Source organism: Vicia villosa, unplaced genomic scaffold, assembly GCF_029867415.1.
Source record: "Vicia villosa cultivar HV-30 ecotype Madison, WI unplaced genomic scaffold, Vvil1.0 ctg.000938F_1_1, whole genome shotgun sequence".
NCBI classification, from domain to species: domain Eukaryota; kingdom Viridiplantae; phylum Streptophyta; class Magnoliopsida; order Fabales; family Fabaceae; genus Vicia; species Vicia villosa.
Genome location: NW_026705420.1, coordinates 76,595 through 98,991, shown reverse-complemented (window position 1 = coordinate 98,991; position 22,397 = coordinate 76,595). Strand labels below are relative to the sequence as shown.

At 33.9% G+C, this 22,397-nt stretch overlaps 1 protein-coding gene across 1 annotated transcript; it reads right to left on the bottom strand.

The window, feature by feature from the left end:
• Window positions 1-21,368: 21,368 nt before the first annotated feature.
• On the bottom strand, window positions 21,369-22,014 carry LOC131632369 (auxin-induced protein 15A-like). The gene has a single exon (XM_058903124.1). It carries the CDS (start codon window positions 21,928-21,930, stop codon window positions 21,592-21,594), a length of 339 nt encoding a protein of 112 aa, XP_058759107.1. The 5' UTR covers window positions 21,931-22,014; the 3' UTR covers window positions 21,369-21,591.
• Between the last annotated feature and the right edge of the window lie 383 nt (window positions 22,015-22,397).

Here is a 22,397-nt window from a genome sequence, read left to right as displayed (position 1 = left end):
TTTGAAAGGAAAAACAGAACAAAATCTAAATATTCAATTATTTTTAGTTGAATATATAAAATATTAAATTTTTGTGTTACCGCAATCAATGGAATAATTTTGGTTTTTTCTTTACCCACCTTCCTATGGAGGTCACCCCCAGCGAAAATTCCATTTTACCCTTGCTTCGGAAATGCATTTCCGAAATATTTTTTCTTCAAAATTTTTCCAGACTTCGGAAGTGCATTTCCGAAAAAATCCCAAAAATTGGGATTTTGATTAATTCGGGGATGCATCTCCGAAAAAACAAAAAAAATCTAAAAATTCCAAAAATTAATTTTAGGATATGAATTAATTTATATATTATAAATTTGATATAATTTATGAGTAATAAATAATAATAATTATATATTTTGATATAATTTATTAGTTATGAATAATAATTATTATATATTTTTATTCTGATTCATATTTTAAAATTTAAAATTATTTTAATTAAAAAATTAAAATAATTTCACTTACAAAATGAGTTATAATTTTTTATTTATATATTTATATATTTATAATAATTATTATGTATTTAAAAAAAAATTAAAAAAATGAGTGTTTTAATTTATATATTTATATATTAATTATAATAATTATTATATATTTATAAAAATTATTATATATTTATATATTTATATAATAATTATTATATATTAATTATAAATATATTTATATATTTATATAATAATTATAAAAATTAAAAAAATGAGTGTTTTAATTTATAATAATTATTATATATTTATATATTATATATTTATATATTTCACTTACAAAATTAATAATTATTATTATATATTAATATATTTCTATTCTGATTCATAATTAAAAAGGAGATAATTTTTTATTTAGTTTAAAAAAATTAAAAAAAGATTTTGTCTTAATTTTATTTAATGAATAAATTTTATATTTAATTCTATATAATTCAAAATTTACTTATGGAATTAAAATGTTTTTGATTTATATAAGTTAGTAAAATAATTTTTAACTTTCAAATAGTTTAGGATGTTTTGATTCACCTTGATTTTATTGATTCACCTTAATTTTATTGATTCACCTTGATTTTATACCTATTAATTGTATTGATTCATCTTGATTTTAATTTTTTTTAATAATTATTAATTATTTCGGAAATGTATATTCGAAACATTCCAAGACCAATTTGATCTTGGAATATTTTGGAGGTTCATTTCCGAATTCCATCATGGGGGTGAGTTCGGAGATGAACTTCTGAAACACCACATTTTCTGAAAATGTAACTTTATTTCGGAGATGCATCTCCGAAATCAATATTTTATATTAAAAAAAACACGTTTTCGGAAGTTCATTTCCGAAAACACCTTTTTTACAAAAAAAAGTACCTTTTCGGAAATGAACTTCCGAAACAAGGAGTAGTGTGGTAAATTCACCGGGGGTGGGCAAGAAGGTTAGGAGGTGGGTGAAGAAATTTTCATAATTTTTGTGTTACCGCAATCATAAATTTAAATTATTTTGACACTATTTAATTATTTCAATAATAGTAAAAAATAAATATTTTTTATCCTCCTTTTTTTATTTTGTATGGATGTGTTTAAATTTAATTAGTGTTACTTAATGATAAATCTTTTGAAAACACCAAATTCTAATAATAAATAAAATATGTTTTCTTATCAGATTTTCTGATAGAAGCAATTTTTTTTCTTCTAAAATTGAAGAGTCAACAAAAAAATTAAAACCATTTGTAACTGTGAGCACACAATATTCTCCAATTTTTCTTTAAATTAATGTGATAGGAGAATCTTCCTTAGAAAACGATGGAATGAAAATTCCACATGATGCAATGTACGTATGACTGGCACAGAAAATAAAACTAGATCCTGCCATATCTTATCAATGCAAACTTCAATACTTTTTTATTACTAGAAAATGCAAACTGCATCTTGGATTTTATTTACGGAGAATAAAGATTGCCCATAACCAAAAAAAATGTAATAACTTTTTCTGTAAAAAAGGCTATGGGTGATATAACAAAACATATAAAAATATGGGAAAATAAAAATAATTAGTTAAGTTAGGAAGAGTGTCAAATAGGAGTATGGGAGAGATTTCGAATATTTTGGGGTTTGTAGTGTTTATTAGATGAATAGTGCCACCAAATTATTTTCAATACTATTTTTATGGGTCTCAATGAATTCAAGGGATGGGGTATCTCAGCAAGTGATATGAGTTTTATTTGACCATCGTCGTATGATTGAAATCTACCATCATACTTCTAACTTTGTTATTTATTTTGATATTTAAGTTAGGCAATTCACTCTTTTCAAAAAAAAAAAAAGTTAGGATAAAAGTAAATTGATTGTTTGATCACGCTTTCGGGACGACATCCTTATTTATAAAGTGAGTGGATTATAATACACTAATTAAGTTGCTATGTTTATTAAGGTGATTTTGATGATCATTAGTAGATAAATACATATTTGTTAGTGTAACTGATTTTAAGATAGGTGGTGAAAATGTAAGAGCACTCCAGTGCTTCTAGATACATAGTCAAAATCAAACCAACCCAATTGAAAACCGCAAAATCGAATCGAACCAAATCGAAAATGCAAAAAATCGCATTTGGTTCAAACTTGTTTGAGTCATTTTCTAACAGAACCGCGCGATTCAGTTCAATTTGCGGTTTGTATTTTGTAAACCAAACCGCATTATGTTACAAAATCTCACTAGCCAATATATATATTTTTTTAACTCTTTAGAGAAATCAATGAGTATTGTGTGTATATTTTATCATATTTCTTGTATGATATTTATTTTAATTTACATATCAACAAAAAAACAAAATATTATTCATTTATAAATACTATTTTGACAATATATATTTTATCGTATTCTTTGTATTATATTTATTTAAGAATGCAGTTTCATGTATATCATTCTTTAGACTTTTTGTAAGACGCAATTTTATGTATCAAAATTTAAACTTATTTTTACAATAATAAATTTTTTTAATGGTAATGTATGAATGATAAAATACAAAATTATATTTTTCTCTATATGTGTATGAATGACTCAATATTTTTTTTGTAAAAAACCGAACCAACCCAAACCGCATTAGTTTGGTTTGGTTTTATTTTTAAAAGTCAAGCGAACCAAACCGAATTGTACGTTTTTACTCTTGCAGTTCGGGTGTTTACCGCAATATATATATATATATATATATATATATATATATATATATATATATATATATATATATATATATATATATATATATATATATATATATATATTTGTATGTGGAAATAAGTTAGGTTAGACTTTAGAAGGATTAAGTCTCACTTACGATAAACTTAAAAGGTCTGAGCCTGGATTATATAACCTATTATATGCTTCTTTTTTAATTTTTTTATCTGGTATGACCTTTTTAAAAGTCTAGCGTGACCTAAAAGTCTATTTAAAAATATAATTTCATTAAGGTTTTCAATTAATTCATATCACTTAAGAAGCCTTATAGTCCGAACTATTTAGTCTTTTTTTCTAGGGTTAAATATGTTTTTGGTCCCTGTAAATATTGCAGTTATCAAGTTTCGTCCCTCTAAACATTTCCTTTAATGTTGCATCCTCCTAATATTTTCCATCCACAACAATAGTCCCCAACGTCAAGTGGAGTTAACGGACTCCTACGTGGCAGGACATGTGTCTTTTAATTATGTTTTGATTTTTTTTCCGTTGACCTACGTGGATTAATTTCTTATAACAGCCTGATGACAAATTAGTTTAACCTAATTCCTTTCTTATTCTATCAGCTCTCTCTTCGTCCATTGTTGCTTCGTTCCTTTCTTCCTTCGCGTACCCATTCTTCATCTTCCATTCATTATTTCTCCGTTTCTTTCTTCCATGGAGAAGGCAAGCTCGGATTGGTCGTTTTCATCCGCTTCCTTGAAGACTCGAACTGGTCGGCTATGTGGATGTAACAGACCGATGGTGTCTTACCTTTGCAAGAAGAGAGCACACAAAGGGAGATTATTCTGGAGATGTCCTTTCTGGAATACTGTCGGTACTTGTGATTTGTTTATATGGGCAGATGAGATGGGAGATGTTGGAGTTGATCAAGTGCCAAAGTTGAAGTATGAGTTTGAAGAAGTGGATACTAAGGTTTATTTGAAAGATCTGCACGAAAATCTGAAGAAGAAGAACAAGATGCTAAAGAAGAAACTCAAGGAAGAAGAAAATTTAGGAAAAATGCTTAAGACTTGTCTTGTAGTTTCCATTATGTTAAATTTGTATTTGGCAATGAAATATATGTATTGATGAGAGTTATTGTCAAGTATTGATCAGAGGTATTGAAATGCTTATGATATGTTTAGTGGTTCAATTGTAGGGTGGTTCTAATGTGTTGACAAGGTGTTTCTTTTGTAATGTGGTTGTACTGTGGTTCAACTATAATTTTAATTGAAACAACATGTGTATTATGGTTCAATGGTTGTTATCTATTGTTAATGTTGTTATGTTTTAACTGTAATTGATGGTGTTAAATTGACAGTACATAAGTTGAGAGCATAAGGCCATGGAAGAAAAAAGATGTGTGTAAATCTCATGTTAATTGTAAACACATAACAGAAATAACATGACATAGGTTTCAAAATGTGCATAAGTTGAAAGCATATTAATTGACAGTGGAGAAATAACATGACATAGGTTTAAAATGTGCATAAAGCACTAGTTCAAAACATGTTATATTAATTCCAAAAGAGTGCATAAAGCACTAGTTCACTACATGTTACAGAGGTTCCAAAAGAGTGCATAAAGCACTAGTTCACATAAAGCACTAGTTCACATAAAGCATACAACATCACTACATAACAATATTACAAAAGTGTGCATACATATCATCACTTCAAAACAACAAAAGTTTGCATATATTATAAATCACTGAGTCATATTCTTCTTGATATTCTTCCAAGAGGTCTTTCCAACACAATTGTCAACTTCAAAGTCTTCATCTGGGATGACAAGTGGATCATCAGAATCCTTTCCAGGGCCAGTTATAGCACGGGTTTTCAAAGTCATTATGCGGTCGCTTTTCCTTGTAGGTGTCCCACCATGTGTTGCTCTCTTTTTTTTGCTTATCATAGCCTTCACCTGAAATGACAGAATTAGTACACATCCTAAATCACAAGTTTCATAACATATATATTGAAATGAAGTATATTAAGTAATTACAGGATCACTCATAGTTTGCTTTGGAGACTCATGTTGAATTGGAGACTTTGACATATTTGGTAGTGGAGGCTTTGGCTTTTTAGCATTTGGAGACATAGCTTTTGTAGACTTGCTTATCTTTGGACGTGGACCAAAAAACATCCTGGGCTTAGTTCTCTTAATAGGTGAGGCATCATGGTTCATATCAGCATCTTGATTAATGTTAGCAGTTTGGGTCACAGGTGCACTAAAGTTATGATCAGCATTAGGTGGTGCAGAAGTGTCAACACTTAGTGGTTGAATATCAAGTATGTCATTCTCATCCTGCCCATCCAACAAAGCTTCCAAATCCTCAGGAGAAAGACCACAATACATTCTCAGTGCTTCTCTTGAAGTTGTAGAAGCCTGAGTTGGAATTGCACCATCAGGTTGCCCATTTTCAGCTTGCCCACCATCATTTTGCACACTTGCAGCCTGCCCATTTTCAGCTTGCCCACCATCATTTTGCACACTTGCAGCCTGCCCATTTTCAGCTTGCCCACCATCATTTTGCACACTTGCATCCTGCCCATTGTCAGTTTGCACACCACTTCCATCTTGCACATTTTCAGCTTGTACATTTGGTTGTGAATTACCAGCTTTGTTAGAGTTAACTGTCTTTTTACTAGGGCCAACTTTGTTAACTGATCCCTTAGGCCTACCCTGTTTACAACATGAAACAAGTTACAATAATTATTACATCAGTATTGGTACAAGAATTGGTACATAATTAGTATATAAGTTGCAGTTAATTACCCTTTTTCTTTGGTCCTGATACCACATGTGCAGATTGACTAGCTTGAGTGGTTCTTTCAACAGTTCTTGCTCCTTCACCAGGTACAACCACAACTTGCTTACCCTTCTTACATGTTCTTGCATTATGGCCATATATATGACATATTTTGCATCTGTGAGTTGTGTTTGTCCTTTGCCATCTACCTTGGGTTGACTCATCTACCTCCCTCCTCCTAAGTTTTTTGGGCCTGCCTGGACCCCTTTTGTATAGTGGTGGTAATATTTCTGGAGCATCAGTCTTGGGCCATTTATTTTGCCCATTTATGGGTGTGACAACTTCATTATAACAGGACAAATAAGTGGACCTAAAGTAGCACTCACTAACATATTTGATAGGGTCATCTACCTTTTTGTGAATGGCAGCCACAGCATGTCTGCAAGGGATACCCACCAAATCCCAAAAGTTGCATGAACAAGATTTTTTACCTAAATCTACAACAAAACTATCTGTAAACTGGACATGTGTCACCTGGAACTTTAACTGTCCAGCATATGTTGGTAACCAACTAGCACTCTTTTCAATCTCTCTATCTAACCTCCTAAGTGGTTTTGACATCATCTCAAATTTGTAATTCTCTACTTTCTCCCTAAGTGTTGCAAACCTACCCATTAGGTAGTTCCTAATCCATTCAAACATAGTTATAATGGGCTTGTCTCTTTGCATTAGAATGGTAGCATTAAACGACTCACTAAGGTTATTCATTAAAACATCACATTTGGAATACAATGGAAAAGCATGCTTACACCATTTATGTTTTGGAATTGCATTCACCCACTCAAATGCTTTAGGACTGGCCTCCTTAATCTCCATCATTTTTGCATCATGTGCTTCAAAATATGTAGCCTTGGCAGCAGCCATCATGAGATCTCTGAATAGAGTTCCACCACCAAACTTCTTTTTAAAGTTGGCGTACAAATGCCTTAAGCAGAACCTATGTTCATAAGCAGGGTATTCCTCTTCAAAAACTTGAACAAGTCCCTGACAGAAAATGAAGAACATAAATTGCATATCAGAAAAAATGAGAACAAAGGCATATTGTGAAAAACTGAATCATGACAGAAACCATGACAGAAACTGAACCATGACGGAAACTGAATCATAAACCATGACAGAAACAGAACAAGTCAACATGACATAAACCATGACAGAAAATTGAAGTCAAATGAATAGCATATAGTGCAAAACTGAATTACTAAAATGAAAGCAATTGACTAGCATATAGTGCATTACATGTTCAAGTCAGCATGACATAAACCATGACAAAAAAATTGAAGTCAAATGAATAGCATATAGTGCAAAACTGAATTACTAAAATGAAAGCCATTGACTAGCATATAGTGCAGAACATGTACAAGTCAACATGACAGAAACAAGTGCATTTACTTAGTGTGCAAAAAGTTACATATATACCTTTTGTTGGTCTGACATAAAACACCACCTCTTGTCACCAATATCTTCAATGAGAAGCTTCATGAACCAACTCCATGTTTCTTTTGACTCAGTCTCAACAACACCAAATGCAAGGGGTAGATACTAATCATTTGGGTCCCTCCCAACTGCAATCAATAAGATTCCACCATACTTGTTCTTAAGATGACAACCATCTAAACCTATGAAGGGTCTACATGATTGTGTAACTGCCTTTTTGGTCCCATCCAAACACATGTAACATTTCTCAAATCTTGGTTGCAACCCTGGCCCAGGAGTGTGAATGTTCAGTTTGAATGTATTTCCTATAGAAGCTCTCTTTAACTCAGCACCATATGACCATAGCATACTATATTGTTTGCTTGCATCACCCTCTACAACTTGTCTTGCCAACTGTCTAGCCTTAAATGCTCTACTACCAGTTATCTCAGTAGAAAACCTAGTTCTAACATCTGCAACAACCTCAGTCAACCTCATCTTAGAATTGTGCCTCAGCCTGTCCACTATCACCTTTGCAACCCATTCAGCCTTTGCATTTTTATTGAAGAACTGCCTGCCACACTTATGCTTAGGAAACAAGGTTTTGATTTTGAATATGGTTGACCTAAGGACTCTACTACACAAAACAGTATAGTCACATAGTTTCTTTTCTTTACAAACAACCCTACACCTATTAGCATCATTCTTTGCAAATGCTACCTCCCTACCAATCAAAACATTATGCTCCATAACAGCTTTCTTAAATTGCTTCAAAGATGAGAACTCCATACCTAGCTTGAACTTGAAATCTTTAGTAATTGCATCCTCTTCATTGAACCTGATCACAGGTGGCCTCTCATCACAACTATCATCAGCACCACTATCAAGTTCATCTGTCATGTACTCCTCTTCAATAACATGCTCCTTATCCATCCCACTTGTGATAAATCCACTCCTGTGTGATTCAGTTTGTGGATGTTTATTCCTAGCAACACCTTGCCTATTGATGCCTTCATCAAGTTCTACATCTGAGTCAAACATTCTCTCTTCTTCACTGTCATTGAAGTGAATATCATCAACTGAATTTTCACTGGGTTCATAATATTCATCACTTTCCTCAGTATCACTTTCGTGCCCCTTTTGTCTTTCTATGAGCCTCTCCATGTAACTCAATTCACTTTGATTAGGTTTGGACTCTGTGTAAATTTCAACATCACACTTCTTGTAGATAGCACAAGTTTCCAATGCAGATGCATCTCCATCGTTAGAAAATGGTTGAAGATCCTTCTCAAACGTCCCATTTTCATGCTTCCACCATATTTTCACTTCAGCCTCGTTGAAAGTATTGTCAATCCTTTTAATTAGGTCACGAGCTTCAAAATAAGACCAGTAGTCTGGGTCTTGACCGTCAAAAGAAAAGACGTTCCCACCTTCGTACCTAATACTCTGGTCTTTTACAAAAGACCCCTTTGTAAAAACGACAACTTTGAATGTCTCCATCCTACAAAGAGGGTAACATAGACATTAACAAAGTGGTCCACGGTTTGCAATAAAGAGGGTATTGTCGGACAAGTGGGTTACAAACATTACAAAAATCAAAAATCATTAAACAATAGAAACTCACCTTTTGGGACCACTGAAGACGAAAACATTGACGAAAGAGACTTGAAGATGACAACAACGTTTGATTATGGCGTTTTCTCCTTTAACGGGATGAAGAAGATGATATTTAGGGTTTTCAATTAAAATGGTAAAGGCTCTACAGTAATGAATTTAGGGTTTTCAATTTGATGTTATAGTTGGAATGAAGCTTCTCATTTACACGTATGCTGGTGTTAATCCACGTAGGTCAACGAAAAAAAAATCAAAACATAATTAAAAGACACCTGTCCTGCCACGTAGGAGTCCGTTAACTCCACTTGACGTTGGGGACTATTGTTGTGGATGGAAAATATTAGGAGGATGCAACATTAAAGAAAATGTTTAGAGGGACTAAACTTGATAACTGCAATACTTACAGCGACCAAAAACATATTTAACCCTTTTTTCTAATATATATGTAAATATAGGACAACCCATTTATCATTTTTTTATAATATATATATATATATATATGACAACCTATTTACACTATTTTCAATATATTTGAAAATATAGGCCGGCCTATAAGGCTTCTGATAAGTGTCAAAATGTTGTGTATGTAAATAGTGACACTTATCGATACTTTTTGTTAATAACGTTCGAATAATTCCCCTTTTTTCGTGTAATTTTGTATACTTTGTGTTTTGTTACGTTTCTGTGTAATTATGTACAGTTTGATAGTTTTAATGTATTTTTATAGGTATTGTTGTGTATTTGGAGCATGAACAATAAAGTGTCAAAGACACGACTTCAAATGCGTGTTTTTGGAAGGAATAAAGTTCTGGTATAGGGCGCGCCGCGCACACAGAGGGTGCATCACGCGCCCTGTGAGCAAAAGAATAAATTTTGACAGTCCGGAGGGCGGGTTGCACGGTCTTAAGGGCGCATTGCACGCTCTAGGGCGATTTGATACATAAGTGAGCGGGGGGTTCATCTCTTCTTAGACAAAGTTGAGCTCTGATCCATTCTTTGTAGTTTAGAGGTTCAAGCAAACTATTGGGTGGTTCATCATGTCGATTGAACGTGGGTGGTCTTCGATTGTGCCCACAACATGAGAAGTTTCCTCTTGTTGTTCTTCTTCTTCTTCTTCCTTGTGACCCATTCCAATGGTGGGTGTTGTATGTATATTTTTCTCCTCTTGTATGTACATTTATTGATCTTGGGATCGTATTTACATATTTGCTTGACAAATCATTACTGGTGTTGTTCTTGATCTTTTTGCTTAAATGATTCGGATTTGTGTTGTTGTAGAAATAGGCATCATAGATCTTGATTAAGGATGATAACTATTAGTTTATAAACTCTAGACATAGATTTAGGGCTAATAATCGTAATGGGTATCAGAGTTTAATGCCTCCGTGTTGTTTGTGTCGGTGGAGAAATCGCCAATCTAAGCAATACGGTTAAACTCTCGTCGGTGTTGCAGAAATGGACACTGATATGGTATGTCTCGATCGATGCCTGGTGACTTTGATGCATAATGTAGGTGTAGTGCGATAGATCTCCAGATTTAAGTATTCGATGGGTTGAATGAAATACGATTCCAAAATGAATTCTGTTATGCTACAATAGATTGTTTACTTGCTTTTATTTACTTTTCTCACATTTACCTTCGGCAAACCCAATCATGAAACTAAGAATACGAGAAATTTGAACGACATTTTTTCTCTACCAATCTCTGTGGACTACGATACGATATAACCTATATCACCCGGTAATAAATATATGACTTACTTTTGTTGCTTGCCGCTATACAGCTTCAACAACTTCATAGACTTTTTTAATAGCCTAAGCATGGACTTTTTATTAAATAAGTCTATTCTAGTGTGACGTTATAAAGACTAGGCTATAGGCCCCTGTAGTCCGGCCTGGCCTATTTACATGGATGACATCGGGAGTGAGATAACACATTATGTTATCCTATATTGGACACCTTAGAATATGGCTTTGAGCCTTATTATTGGACATGTTTTGTATTATGAGGTATATGTTTTTTTTTTGTGGATGATCCATGATGTGTTTGAGATTGAACTTTTTAGGCCATATCATTACACAAGCCCCCATAGAGCCCTAATTATTTTAATAGGTAATGTGTTAAAAAAAGCATTAAAGTGTGAAAATTTTGAATTTTTTCCGAGATGTATTTGAGCTGAGGCGAAACACTGATATGGATGTACTAATGTGGTACCTCTGGATCCCCCAGACTTGCAATGTTGGAGGTGGTGAAATTCTAAGAGATACGCTAGGATGCCACATCTCAGTATTTCTCGTGCTCGTGATCCGTGTCATGACACGTGTATGTGGCGATTATATTGCTAACATAATGATGGGACCTTTACTTTTAGGACACAATCATGACCCTTGGATCTCTGTATATCACATGATACCGTCTAATAGTAATGAATGAATATGTATATTCATGGTCGCTAATAGATTATTGCGACTAAATATTTTTTGTCCCTAATTTTTTTCTTTCTATTTGTGTCATTTCTATGACGCATTTTGTTTGAATATTTGGAAGTCTTTTCCTTTACTGTGCTCCTCTTCTTCCATTTGTTTCTTGATACGTTTGATCCCAATCTCATTTTTATTTCTCCTATGTTATAAAGATGTTCAGTCCACATGTTGTTAAGCATACAATTATGAGAAGACCATATGTGTGTCTAATCTTTTGATTGAGCCCCTGTTCTCCAAGGATCGGAAGGACTTAATATTGTGAAGTAGGTATTAGCAAATGCAATATATCGTATCCACAGAAAATGAATGGTTTTAAATAATGATTGGTTTTAAAGACAGATTCAACACTTTTATGATTCTAAGGGTTTTAAAAGTGTTTGGATGATGAAATGTAAATGACAAAAAATAAAGGAACATTTCAATGTTAACAGTGAGAAACTTGCTAGGGGTAGAGTTTGTATTTATTATACTCATACGTAATCATTGGCCATCACCATGTTCTTCTACTAAGCTATTAATATTAACGCACGTTGCTCTCACAGTATCTTGTTTATGACTCAACTACACGAGATCCCTTGTATTACCTAATAGGCGATGTCCTTCACTATTAAATACAACAACATTAAGTTCCAACGGTGATATACAGACATGGATTACCAATTATCAATATTATATAGATACTAAATTTAACCCTATTTCTAGGAATTAGCATCCAATAGATGGAGACTTGGATCTAGTAACGACCAACAACTTTTGTATGTCAAGTCATACCATGAAAATGAATTTGAGATAACTAATCCAAAATAAGCATTAAGAACGAAGAATCATCAATATTAAAGCATAAGTAGAATTATATAAAACTCCATGACCGAATGAAACATGAATATAAAGTGTAAATTTACCCCTAACAAATAGATTTCTAGCCACACTTACTCATCGTAGCTGTACAAGTATCCCAAGAAGACAAATTTGGAGAGCCATATGAAAGTGTCACTATGATCAGAGCTTTCACCTTTAATTCACCTCTCATATTCTCCTCTTGAGACCTAGGTCAACCTACTACCTTCCCGTACTCCATTGAATCCAGTGAAACTCACGAAGAACTAAAGCCGAATGTCCTTTTTATAGGCTAGAGAAAGGTATGTTTGCTAGACACACGGTCCCTCCTCTCCTAGCGCTCATACTTCCTCTTGGTTGAGGAATTTCAACTCACCTTGCAACTATCCCTACCCGCCCTAGCTTACTATATGCAGCGCACATCTTCGCTTACTGCATAAACCCTTCTAAAATTCTGGTATTCAGATCTCAGATGTCCTAAGAGATATTAAGACACTGATCTCTGAACAACACATAATGGCAAGGTAGAGACATATGAAACAATACGAAAAAATAAATGAACACACATAATTGTTTACCTAGTTTGGTGTACAACAACACCTATTTTGGGGGCTATCAAGCCAGGAAGAAAATACGCTATCAGCAGTATTAATTTGAAGCTAAACAACCTTTGGTTTACAACCTTTCACTTAATCCATACCTAGTGCAACATCTACCTAGGAACTTCCTAGATATGAGAAACCCCTCTCACTCCTAAACACTACAACAATATCTCATAGTCTCAATCCCAGTTACTAATATTGACAGCCTTTCACCTAAGTCTTCAAATACAAAGCATTACTTGATTAAGAAACCCCTCAATCAAACAATACTTGATCTTGCTTAAAAGCTTCGATCAAGAGAAATAAATTGATAAACAAGCAACACACACTCAACTTAATGCATCAAAAGATACATGAGAGACACACAATCATTCAATACTTATTAGCTTATGAATGAATAATATAACTTACAATACAAAGAAACAATCCTCCTCTTATATCAAGGTGATATAAGAGAGGCTCACAATTAACACACACAAACCCTAAAAAAAACACGTAAGTTCCACACTAAAATTAGGTTAGTGACAATTTATTTAAAGTACACATCTGAACTGGATTTGGGCTTCAAAAACGCAGCAAGGTGACTACTAAAGATCTGTAAAATATTCTCCATAAAAATATGTCTTCAATCAAGAGTTTCCTAAAATGTCTCAACATTCCTAAAATGTCTAAATATTTAGAAAACTGAATGCTTTTGAGTACCAACATGATATCTGACTCCTCAGTCTTGGAAACCTCATAGAATTACTTAATATTCCCATAATATTCAGTAATTAAATCAAACCAACATAATCTAAATTGTAAACTGTAACAGGCCAGAAGACCTATACTTCTGTTTAGGACATCGCATTCAACATGTTGAGTCTGCAAGTTGAAACGTAAAGAGTGCACAAAATCTAAACAATGAACAACCAACACACTCTTAGTTCCACACTACAATTAGGTTTGTCGCCTTCTATTTAAAACAATCTTCTGGACTAGATTGGCCATCAAAACCGCAGCAGGGCACTGCTGAAAAAAATCGAAGATATTATCCCTAAAGATACGACTTCAATCATTAGTTTCCTAAATAATCTCCATATTTAGAAACTAGGAATATTCCTTGAAAACAGATAAACTGTTTCATCCTTAAATTGAGTGCCACATAGGATTGCATAATATTCCCAAAATATTCTGCCTTTGTAACAAACTAACAGATTTGAAAAGTCCAACTGTACACAGACACAATGTCGTATGATCCTACATAGGAGATATCGCTTGACATGTTTCTCCAGTTGATAAAACATCTTGTTAAACATGTTTCTCCATAAGTTAGTTTTATCAAACATAATGCCAATCATAAAAATAGAGAATTAACAGTCTCCCTCTTTGGCTTTTTTTGGATAAAAGAACTTAATACTCCTTGCACACACAAACAAGAGAACAACTAAGGTTTGAAATTAAATCAAACACACACATCAGAGGCACAACAACAAAAACTCATCATCAGAGATATCAACAACATGAATAAAATCAGAGTAACATTTAGTGACAAGTACTTAACATATCAACACAGAGAAAAATAAATTCTCAAACAGATTTATGTCAGGACATCAATTTTGACATCTCTTCATAGCATCCTAATCTAGAGCATGTACTCTTCCTCAACAACTGCTAAGCAACACTTCAGAGAATCAGAAAATTCTCCCCCTCAATAGCAGCATTCAGTGGTTAATGGTTAGTGCACACACACATATCACTCTCCCATTTTAGCCATAATATGACAAAGGAAAGAAACTAATGAAAAACATAAACATAAAAAACAAATACACAAAACACTATAGTCAAATAACATTTGCAGTGGCATGCTCTTCTTCTTCATTTTCACCATCAGAATCATCCTCATCAGATACCAGATGTCATGACAACAACAATGATGTTGTGACATTTTCAACAACATCTGGTCAGAACCATGTTTTAGCCAAATTTAGCCAATACTAAAATCATGGAACCAATAATCTCCCCTTTTAATTTTTTTTGGCTAAAACAACCAAAGCATTACAGACATGGAGATACAAATTACAATCATAAGATATTTCATTAGAATATGAAGTTACAAATCAATTCTCTCCCTCAAGAGGAAAACCTACAAGCTTCCCAACTTCATACATCAGAGGGAGTAGCAGCAGTAGCAGATAAGACCATAGAAGTCCAGCCTCATAGATCGGCAAGATGTCAAAACATCATATATGACATCCTTGCACATAGAGAACCACCACACTCGTAGCACCAAAAAGCATGACTGACTATCATGCTCCCCCTCAATAGTTCATACATCAAGCAACCACAATAACTACCCTTTTCCTAGCAGTAGCACAATCGTATAGTAAAGCTAATCAACATGTCAAGACATGTATCATAACATCAGGACATCAACAAGATAATACCATAGAAGTACAACCTCACACATTAGCAAGATTTCAGAACATCAGATATGATATCCTTGCACTTAGAGCACCACCACACTAGTAGCACCAACACGCACGACAGACTATCATGCTTCCTCACAATAATTGCATGCATCAAACAACCACAATAACTACCCTTTTCCTAGCAGTAGCACAGTCCTATAGTAATGCTAATCAACATGTCAAGACATGTATCATGACATCAGGACATACATAAAACAACACTTTAATCCCCCTTTTTAGCCCAAAATTGACAAAAAAGAACTAGACATGTGAAGGCCTGGACTTCATCATGAGCATACATGGAACACAATATGACTATGATGGATAAGAAAGCTAATAGTTTAATTTGATGATTCAGCTGAAGAGCAAGTCTTAGGGTAATGTTGACTTTGGTCAACTGTTTGACCAGAAAGTCAACAGTTGACCAAAAAGTCAACTTAGGTCAAAATGTCATTTTTTGCGTAGTTTTCAAAGATTTGATGTGTATTGTTGATATTTTGGCGTTTCTTGTAATGCATTTGACCTTTGGAAGTTGAATCTTATGATGGATGTGAAGAATGTAATTTGAAATTATTGAATAGCATGACTTTGAATTGAATGAACCTTGTTTGTATGCATTTGTATCTTAAGGGCATTGGTCTTCTTGAATTCGAATCAAACTCCAACTTGCATTCTTAATGAACTTCAAGTTTTCATTCAAATTGACTTGTGTTGCACGAAACAAGTAATAATAGAGAGAATAAAAATTGTCTTGATCACAATAGACCCACAACTTCATCTATTATACCATGACTTTTATCTTGCTATCCAATTCACTTAACATCTTTACTTGATGGTCAATCATAAACGGTGCTCTGAAGAAACCTTGAAAGACTTGAAGAGAAACATCATCACAAAGGTGTTCTTGACATGAAACTCTTGAGCAGACGAACCTCAGATGAATATTAACAAGCCCAAACACGATGAGGTATAAACCTTAATCCTCTGAGGTTCATGAGCACCATATGCCTAGGGAAATAAAACCTAGGTCAAGAAATCCATGTCGACAGGAACCATCTGATCAAGTGCCTTCCAGAAGACATGACTCAATCACAGTCTTGATTAAGTGTAAGACACCTTCTTTGAGGAAACCAAATGTTGAAGAGAGAAGGCCCGTGATGGTTGCAGAGCCAACCTCAGTTGAAGTATTGTTTCCAAATCCAAGCATAAGGGAGAAAACCCTACTTCAGACTCCTAGATCCCGCGCCTTCGATGTTTATTTAATGAATGAATGCAAAGTTATATTAAAGTCCTAATGGATGTATGCCGATGAAATGAGAAGCAAGCCAGATAAGAGTAGAAGGGTAGGACAAATTTAGGGTATGACAACTACCCCTATTTAATCGTCTTAAACCTAAAGGTGAGATTGATGCCAGCCTTTCGAATATTTGAGGTAGAAGAAGGTTAAATATCAATACCTAAAATTTGTCCTGAAAAGATGGTGTAAGTGTTATCCTTGTTTTTTCATTTTTTTAATATTTGCTGGGAAAAGAGAATTTTGTTTTCTGGTGAAAGGGTTTATGGTAAGTAATCATGGTGATAACTTGTAACAGGGTAACGGTGCCAATACAAGGTTCTCAAAGGAAGTGTGATTGTCACATGAAACATTGATTGAAAATACATGTTTGACAGAGAGGTAAGATCGAAGGGTGATCTATGATCAAAGACAAAAAGAAATAAGGTAAGATCGACGTATGATTTATGACCCAAAGGGAGAGACTGAAAGAGGGTAAGATCGATGGGTGATCTATGACCCAAAAGAAAGAGAGATCAGTACTGCGACTGGGGTAACAAATGATTTTCATCATCTCTGCGGATGAGGGAAAAAGATATGATTGACATCAAATCTGAGGTTGAGGAAAATCAACTCTGAGGTTTAGGAAATGTAAGAAATAATCGACATCAACACTGAGGTTGAGGAAAGAAGGGATTAACATCAACACTGAGGCTGGGGAAAGAGATATAGACACCAACATTGAGGTTGGAGAAATAACGATTGACATCAACACAGAGGTTAGGAAATAAAAATGATTGACGTCAACACTGAGGTTGGGGAAATAACCATTGACATCAACACTGAGGTTGGAGAAAGAAATGATAGACATCAACACCGAGGTTGGGGAAAAAGTGATTGGAATCAAAATTGAGGTTGGATGAGTGATTAATATCAATACTGAGGCTGGAGAAAGTCATAATCGACATTAACTCCGAGGTTGGGATGAAGGATATGTCAGATATCAACGTTGAGGTTAAGTAATAGATTTGATAGACATCAGCACTAGGGTTGGAGAAAGAAATGATAGACATCAACACTGATGTTAGGGAAAATTTATTGACATTAACACTGAGGTTGGGGAAAGAAATGATGGACATCAACTCTAAGGTTGGGAAAGTTTAGGACCAGCGTCAACTCTGAGGTTTGGAAAGGAAAACGATTGACATCAACTCTGAGGTTGGGAAAAAATTAGACATCCACTTGGAGGTTGGGAAAGAAATATGATAGAAACAGTACGCTGACCGGAAGGTTATCAACTCTATGGTGGGAAGGAATCGATTAGCAATAGTACAGTGACTGGCCCGTTATCAACTTTGTGGTTCGAAGGAATGATTAGCAACAATACAATGACTAGAAGGTTATCAACTCTGTGGTTGGAGGGAATTATTAGCAACAGTACAGTGACTGGGAGATTATATGCACTATCTTTTCTTCCTTACTCAACAAAGCGAGTAGCAAATACGAGTTACTTTCTCGTGTCAAAGGCATCGAGAACTTGCAAACAATGAGACACTTGATAGACGAATTGGTTAGGGATTGAGAATACCACGTATTGGCACTGTGGCTTAAGAAGGTTTGTAATGTAGTGACAGATATCAGTTAGGGTTTGTAAGGATAAGATTCCATGTGGGACTGTATATTGTCTTGATCGAGTATTGATTCAAATTTTATGGCTTATGATTCATATGCATGTTTTAATTATTTTTTGTATGGTGTACCGATCCACTTCGATGGATGTGCTATGCTTTTTGAGGATGCAATGCTATATACGCTGAGAACTATATGCAGAGTGTATGCAAAACGGTTGGGGCTTTGTGGCATGGATAGGCTATGGGGCCTGAAGTTTCTTTTGTTAGAATGATCAAAGTGAAGTTATGCCCCTGCATTAGTCGGTATCACTAAGGATGTGTATACCATTGATTTGGCTTTCATAATTTTGTGGTATGAAGAGTCCGTGAAGCCTAATTTTCTTTGTCTGTTAGGTCAAAGTAAATCAGGGCTTTTTGTCGGGTACAAAGGTGGAATATCAATGATGATTGGGTTCGCGGGATGCTAGTGAAACTTGGGCTTTGAAATTTTTTTAGGGCACCAATGAGGGTTAGGATTTTGATATTTGTAAGTGCAAGACACCTTCTTTGAGGAAACCAAATGTTGATACTATAAAATTCGCTTTTAGTGACCGAATAAGAGACCGAAAAAGCATAAAATCGATCACTAAAATGTTTAGCGACCGATTTAGTGACCATTACGTTTCAGTTGAAAAGGTGTTAGTCGCTAATCTTTTGTTTTAGTGACCGGAATTTAGCGACTGAATTGGTGACTGAATTTAGTAATCGATTTTAGTGTTCTTTTTCCTAAAATAAAATTAAAAGTAATGATACATGGGAATCAAACTTGTTACCTCCGCAAATCTTAATAAGACATTGCCACTACATCACTATACATCTATTATTATAGTTTATATTTAAACATATATACATATATTTTTATATAAATATATTATTTTTAAAAGAATAAAAAGATGAAATTTTTTAATAAAAATTAAAAATTAAAAGAGAATTAAAATCTTTTAAAAAGAGGAAAGTAAATAGTAACATAATAAAGATGATTAAAAATGGAAAAAGAAAATAAAAAATATTAGTGACCGAAATTTCGGTCTCTAATTTTTATATATGAATTAAATTGTATATAAAAATATTTTTTCGTTACCGAATAGGCGGTTATAAAATTTTAGTCTCTAAATCGGTGACTGATTTATTTTAGTGACCGATTTTGTGACCTCTTAAAATTGGCTCATGAATATTAAATTTTGGTGGCTAATTCGATCATTGTAGTGAACAAATTTTTCAGCCACTAAATCGGTCACTAAAAGCAAATTTTCTAGTAGAGGAGGTTCGTGATGGTTGCAAACCCAACCTAACACAAGTCAACCTCAGTTGAAGTATTGTTGCCAAACCCAAGCATAAGGGAAAAAACCCTACTTCAGACTCCTTGATCTCACGCCTTGGATGTTTATTGATGAATGAATGCAAAGTTATGTTAATGTCCTAATGGATATATGCCGATGAAATGAGAAACAAGTCAGATAAGAGTGGAAGGATATGACAAATTTAGGGTTTGACATGTAGAAAGTCCTACCACAATGAATGCAAACCTTAGACTTTGAAGTGTCATGCAAAAAATTGGAATTACTTAACTTAGAATTGAACTTCTTGAGTCCTACGACATTTATTAAGGCTTCTAAATTACCAATGGGAGCAAGATTTCCTTGTTTCATGTTGAAGAAACATTGCGAAAAACTTGTTCATAGTTAGCAATGGATTCATGATTAGATTTGTGACCTAAAAACAATAAAGTTTTCATTTAAAATAGTTAAAATCTGATAGCATACAAAAATTCCTGATTTTTTATTGCATGTCTCATAGCTTCACATGGACAATGAATTCGATAAGTACAATTAGAGATTGATGTAAATCTCTAATTCTTCCAAAAGAGCTTTCAAAGTAGAGTTGGAATCAGTGACTGTCTTGGAATGTTGTTTAAGAAAATAAATTTCTTGTTGTAATTATGAAACACTTAAAGATCACCTTCAGAAAATATTTCTTTCAAATCGTTTCAAACATCAATTGTATTTTTCATGAACACGATGGATCGTGCAATTGATTCTGAAACAGAATTGAGTAACCACGAATGTATTATCATGTTGCATCTATTCTAGGCCGAAACAAATGATAAAAAAAATCATTTGAAATTTATATAGATCCATCTACAAACTCAAGCTTCATGTTGATACCAAGAGCATGATACATGAATCAGGCCTATGAATGATATAGTTGAAGCCTTCAAAAATTGATGTAACTTTGACTAATGAAGGTCCATCGTTTGGATGAACATAGTCATGGTTTTAAATTGCGGTTGCGGCTGCGGATGCGGTTGCGGTTGCGGATGTTGCGATTGCGGTCATTGCGCTGGTTGCGATGCGCATTGCGGCCGTTGCGGCGTGAATTTTTAAAAGGAAGTGTTTGAAATATTATATAAAAAAACACTTAATGTTATGTTTTTTCATTATTTAAGAAGTAAATTGAGTTTTAGACTTCTAATATATTGATTTTTGATGAAAATACTTAAAAAAACATGATTAAAATTGTCCGATGGGGTTCCTAATGCATCCGGAAGCGCGACTTTAAAATCACACCGCAATTGCGGTCCGATGCGGTTGCGGAGGCAACCGCATCCGCAATATTGCGGGTGCAATTGCGGTTGCGGACCGCAATTTAAAACCATGAACATAGTAATGATTACTTTGATTCAATTGTACATCAATGAGAGTTATACAACGAGACATTGATGAAGGTGAAATATAAAAGGATAAGAGAAGAAGATGAAAATACAGGATTACAGGTAGATCGAACATGAATATGATACTATGTTCGAACATTGAGTTCATCATGATCATGAAAAAGGAAAGAGAGAATTGAAATTGAAGCAATCAGTTGCGTTATTGAAGTTAACTTGAAATGATACATACATTTGTCATATATAATAAGCTATAAAACTGTTCTAATAAACTGTAACTAACCAAGCAAATTAGCTCTAACTAACTAGTTCTCAAAATAGTAACTTCCTAACTACCTTCTCAAAAGTAGTTATTAAAAAAGGAAAGTTGGTTACAAACAGACATTGGTTTTGAAGAATTCATCACTTCAATGCTCTATGCTTTACTCTTCGAACAATTCACTTCAAAACAGTGAAATATATATATGTTATTTTTTCTCTAACAAACCATATTCATGAAGTACAATTAGTGAACTAAGCTGACAAAAAGTGAGAGTAACAAAATAATTACGAGCCATTGAAACAAGAAATGAGAGTAACAAAATAACGAATAGGGCATGGAATAACAATGTTTCCCATTGGGTGTTCAAAACCAAACTCTTCCTCAGCAAGACTCAACAAGGCCTGAAACATAGGTTGCTTCAAGTAAGATATAGGGACCACAAACCGCCTCATATATTCATCTTCCTTATCACCAACATACACAGCAAAATGTCCTCTTGGAACATCAACTATTTTCTTCGAACCCTGTCTTGAAAAATGGCGCTTTGAGCACCGTTGAGACCGTAGTCGTAACTTTTGCTTTGCATGTTGAATCATCTTCAGAAGCAGAAGAAGAACACCCATGCTTGAATTGAACCCTAATAATCAGTTTCTAATTGTCAAAAAGTTAAAACATGCATGCTAGCTATGAACCATATGCATGGTATTAACAATTCTATTATAGGGTTTATTATTTTTTCATGATGAATTATTGCATGCATGTATATATATTATATACCACACACATGACTTTGAATTTTTATATAAAAATGTAGCATACTAGTTTGATCGTGTACAGGTCCAACTTGGATTAAATACTGATTCAACTGTGCACCGCTTTCTGATGTGTTTTCTTGAATTGACTACATTGTTGACGTCAGTGGTTTGATTTGATGAATCAATGAAGATGATTTCGTCAATTGTTTCTAGTTATTCGTTCCCTATTTGCCTATTGTTACCTACATCTTATTTATTAATAATATTATTAGTATTATCTTAAAAATTCTACCTTAGATTTAACATGCAACGACATTGCGCATATGTAATGTCTT

What these genes read in the sequence shown, in the direction of transcription:
- LOC131632369 (XM_058903124.1), bottom strand. Translation starts at nt 21,930, where the DNA reads ATGGGTGTTCTTCTTCTGCTTCTGAAGATGATTCAACATGCAAAGCAA.